We start from the raw sequence: 4,688 nt of genomic DNA on the forward strand, positions 1-4,688 counted from the left end.
GTCCGGCGACGCCTGGGGCCGGAGGGGGCCGCAGCGGCCCTGCTCCATCCCCTGGGGCTGCGGTACCGCGCGGGCCGAAGCTGTGAGAGTACACAGCTCAAAAGAAGGAAGATGGAGCGGTTATTCTCAGAAAGCTGCTGCACGACAAACAAAAATCTCCTGCCGGAGCGCTTCTGGCTTTCTGCTCGGGTATCTCAGCGATAGGCGCCGACCCACCGACACTTACATTGCATTGGCTCTAAATAAAACTCAGTACGGGGGACCCACAGTGTCACTGGCCGGCAGCAAACTAGTACCAGCCACATTGCTCACCTGCCTGTACCATGTATCACTTCTAAGCATGTTTTTAAATTTGGGGTTTTTTCAGTGTCATTGAGTATTAGCAGTGTGTTGGTACCAGATAAGGTACGTTTCCTCTCTCAGAAGATTAATAATGCACTAGTTACTGTGCTTGTCTTCTGTTGCACTTAAGTAATAGAATTTGAAACAAATCTCATTCACTGGATTATAGAAGCTTGGTAGGGACTAGGTCACCTTGAACAGCTTCTAGGTGCCTTTTTCCTCTCTGATACCTATTTCCTACCACACAGTGGTTGTTTCTTGCGCTTACCTTTGTTTCTTGCCTTTCCAGACAAAGCTTCCCCGTCCTGGCCAGTATTAGGAGACGCTGCCCCTTGGCCGTGACCAGACGATGGCACCAAATGGTGGGCGTGGGGCTGGGAGTGTCCCTGTGTGCAGTCCCAGTCGTGGAGGTAACGTATCATGAGCAAGATATGTAGAGCACCTGCTTGTTAGAAACCGTGTAATGTTCCAAACCACTTGCCTAGCATTTTACGAACTAGTACTTGCCCTCAGAATTGTATTCCTTCTTGGGGATCACAGGTGTAGTTGTTAAGGAAGAAAAACGAGGGAGACAATGTCTACCTTCAGTAACACCTTGCAAAACCAGTTGCCTTGTTTTACAAGGGCAAAGCAGCGGTGACAGTTCCAGCCCTGGAACCAAGAGTGGTGCTTTGCCTTGCCGTTATTTGTTACCAAGGACATCCACATGAAAGTCAGTGAAAAACTGGTGCAAGTGTCTTTCTTGTCTTTCAGAAACAGAACTCCGCTTCTCTCAGTAACGAGGCCTTGATCAAAAAAAAAAAGGTTTCCTTGGTGACGGACAGTACTTCTACACTCCTCTCTCAGACAACATACGCGCTGATTGAAGCACTGACAGAGTACACAAAGGTAGGCTGACAGACAACATAACTTGCGAGCAAGTCAGTAATGGGAACGCTAAATTATCCGGTACTAACCACACCTGTTCAACCATACTTAAAATGGACTTTGGTTTTTTTATGAATTTTAATAAAAGAGGTGGAGGAGTTTGAAGATGCCAAGTCCCTAGGAAACAGCAGCGCTCACTGTTGTACCACACAGAACATGGAAGTTATCTTTAGCTTTGTTGGACTGTTGCTTTGAGCTTAAACTTTAGCTGAAATGACCCAGAACTGGGGCTAAAGAAACTCGTAACAAATGCTGTCAGTGCCTGCAGAACTGCAGTGAACTTGAGAACAAAGCACCTGCGGAACTGGTCAGCAGTTTCTCTAATTAAGACCAGTTAACAGTGAGACAACATCAGAGATGTACAGATCACCATGTAACGGTGTGAAACAATTCCTCCGCAGGCAGTTTATACGCTGGTGTCTCTCTACAAGCAATATGCAAATCTTCTTGGGAAAATGAATTCGGAAGAGGTGGATGCAGTCTGGCAGGTGGTGATAGGAGCCAGAGTTGATGTAAGCAATTGTCTCCCTACAGTCTGCACTCTGCCTCTTAAACCTGAGCTCAGAAAGTTCTCCTCTCCCTTGCTCCCCTTTTCACAACGTCACTCCTTGGGAGAGCGTTCAGGTACTGTTACATCTCGTGGAGTGATACTTTCATTTTACTCCTAGATGACAACAAAGAGAATCCAGCTGGATGACGGCGCTGCGCCTTTCAGAGATGGCAGCAGAAGCTGCGTATCAGTCGGGTAAGCACAAGCAGAAATACGCAGGGTTCCTTTCCCCTAGCATTTAGGCAGTATTTGTTGCATGAGAATGGTGTTGAGAGACACAGAATATACATTTAGTTCACGTACCGATGTACGACTAGTGCCTGGTTTATAGAGATGCTGAGAATTTGTATTCTTTTACTGGCTACAGGTGTAGCAGAAGCATTTTGAGAACTAGGCCTCATGTGTGGTCCAGATCAAGATGAACTGTGCCAAAAAGTGTTTGAGGGAAGCATTTAGTCATTTTTAAATATGTTCAAACCCAGTTCTGGGAGGCACAGAAATAAGGCTACCTAGGGGATGCAGCAGGTCTTTCTAGCTGGATTCACTTTTATTAATTAAAGAGTGAGAATATTTTCCTTTCACTCAGGAAGCACATTAATTTTGGTCTTTTCTTCCTGTTCACACACTTTCACAAAAAGTAGAGAGACTTGCTAGCTCTGAGATCGATATCTGGGCTGACCTACAATAAACCACAAAGTTACTGGAGTTGAGAAGGGGAGGAAAATGATGAAAATACAGGGACACCTGACTCTCTAAGAGCCTGAAAAAATCACACAATCTGTGAGAATCAGGAGAAGGGTTTCAGAGTTCAGCAGCGCCACAGACTTTCCTGCTGCTGGTAGGTGCCAGGACGGGACAATACTGAAAGTTCCTGGCACACAGTGACCTGGCTGGCTGTGGTTCTCAAACCCACTAGCACAAGCTGATCACTCTGACCAGGCACTGGCTGTAACCTGCTTGAGTGGGAAGAATTCAAGGGGAAGACATAAATAAATAAATCTCAAAGTAGGCATATTGTTGTTTCAGGTAAAGGAACAGTAAACGCATTTAGCATTAATAGCCCAAGAGCCACCAAAACACTTAGCAAAGCAGATGATAATTGTAAACAGTCCTTTTCTTAATTAAAAGTTTGCCGAGTGCTCTGCTAACCCAACATATTCAAATTATTGCTTTCCAGGTGCAGACCAAGCCTCGGTGACAGCCCGCAGCCACATTCAGCTCGTGAAATCACAGGTGCAAGAAGTGCGACAGCTTTCCCAGAAAGCAGAGACCAAGTTAGCTGAAGCTCAAACAGAAGAGCTCATTAAAGCTCAAGGAGAAGAATCTTCATTGCCACAGGGTATTTTTGGAAGCACGGAGGCTGGTGAGGACCCTTACCTTCGGGAGGACTGAAAAGAACTTAAGTGTCACCGTAGAATATGTGAGAGTCAATCACAGTTTGAAGGGTCACAAACTTTTAAGTATGGGATAGGGGGAAACGGCCGAAGTAAGCCTGTGATTCCATTTTTCCCCCAATAGCTTTGCTTTACAAACCAAGTCAATTCCAAGTATCTGAAAGGCCTTGATCTTGTTTGTAACTTATCACGTTTGTAATACTTATGGATTCAATTATTTAAGTGTTTAACTATGCAAATGTGAACATTGCTATCAAGGATAGCTCGTTGTTAATTGTCTCTCTGCTGGGAGGGTCCTAGCGCTTGTTTGATGTTTGTGAGAGCTCTCTAACTTAGAGATTAACTAGGTATCAGCCAAAGAGGTGTATTTAAAAGTCATTATTTTTAAGCTGTGAAGTAAATGATGTCTGTTAGGAGGTACTTCTATCAAATTGTGCAAAAGTGTCTGCTGTGGGTGTGCCCTTTTGGAGAAGTGCTGGTTTCTACTGGAGATTTGTAACAGAGCTGAGTGTGACAGCTGCATCAAACCACACTTAATGGCAGTCAGGGGAAACATCTGCTGTAGATCTGAAAACTTTTTGTGGAGTTACCCAGGGTAACACCTTAGCAAAGTCTTGCAGTTCAGTACAGCATCCTCTTTCACCCGAGGCACCGCTTAGACTGCATCTGCCTTCCCCAGGAAGCAAAGAAAGATTTGGTTTTCAGGATACTGCGGTTATAAACAAAGTTGTTTTGGTGGCTGCTCCGTACTTCTTTACAAAGCAAAAGTGAGTTTTACGCAATTAAATGCTTCACAGAACAAGTTTCAGGAAAATAATCTTAATTCCTTCTATTTGCAAGCTTAATGTTTCACTGCAGGCTTCAAAACTGCAAGTGTCTGTCACTGTGTTAATTCTCTAACTTGACAGGTTAATGTGAAATTTGCAGATTAACTATAGACAATGTAAACTTAAGCTGCAATTGCTTTGTAGAATAGTATCCACCAGAACTTCATCAGTCAGTTAATCCCCACTCATGAGCTTTTGTAAGAAAACAAGCATTAATCATAAGTTTTTCACTAGAAATATAGTGCATCTGATGCGCTATATCCATGTCGAGGTTGCTGTTACTAAATTGTGTTCCAATGGGAATTTTTTCAGCTGTGGTACAGGCCTTTGTGCCTGTGTCTCATTTCGCCTGCCTTTTGAAGAAGTGCAATCTCAGCGGCACAGCACTGTACGTTTACAGATTAAATACTACGGGAATGAACAAATCACCTTTCCTTGCTGCTGCTCCTCACTTGGTGCTGCTGGTGGCACAGGCTGGAAGTCAAGCTCGCAGGAACATGCCAGTGCCTGCTGTGCCAGTAGTCAGGAGGTTCCAAACACAGCTTTGGGCTGGAAAAAAAAGAAACAACACACTATCACAAGAGGATTATTTGCAGCAGTGACACAACCATGCCCTCAAGAGCGAAAGGCACAGTCAGACCAGCCTCT

The 4,688-nt window shown here is 44.5% G+C and overlaps 1 protein-coding gene across 1 annotated transcript; it reads left to right on the plus strand.

Annotated features, from left to right (window-relative positions):
• Positions 1–631: 631 nt before the first annotated feature.
• Positions 632–3,211, plus strand: DIABLO (diablo, IAP-binding mitochondrial protein; the record flags this gene model as incomplete). Its single annotated transcript, XM_009868768.1, has 5 exons — positions 632–752; positions 1,096–1,230; positions 1,671–1,813; positions 1,950–2,014; positions 2,997–3,211. Coding segments are annotated over 5 exons (679 nt in total), but the record flags the coding sequence as incomplete, so codon positions are not given.
• Between the last annotated feature and the right edge of the window lie 1,477 nt (positions 3,212–4,688).

Source organism: Apaloderma vittatum, unplaced genomic scaffold (assembly GCF_000703405.1).
Source record: "Apaloderma vittatum isolate BGI_N311 unplaced genomic scaffold, ASM70340v1 scaffold13264, whole genome shotgun sequence".
Lineage (NCBI taxonomy): Eukaryota > Metazoa > Chordata > Aves > Trogoniformes > Trogonidae > Apaloderma > Apaloderma vittatum.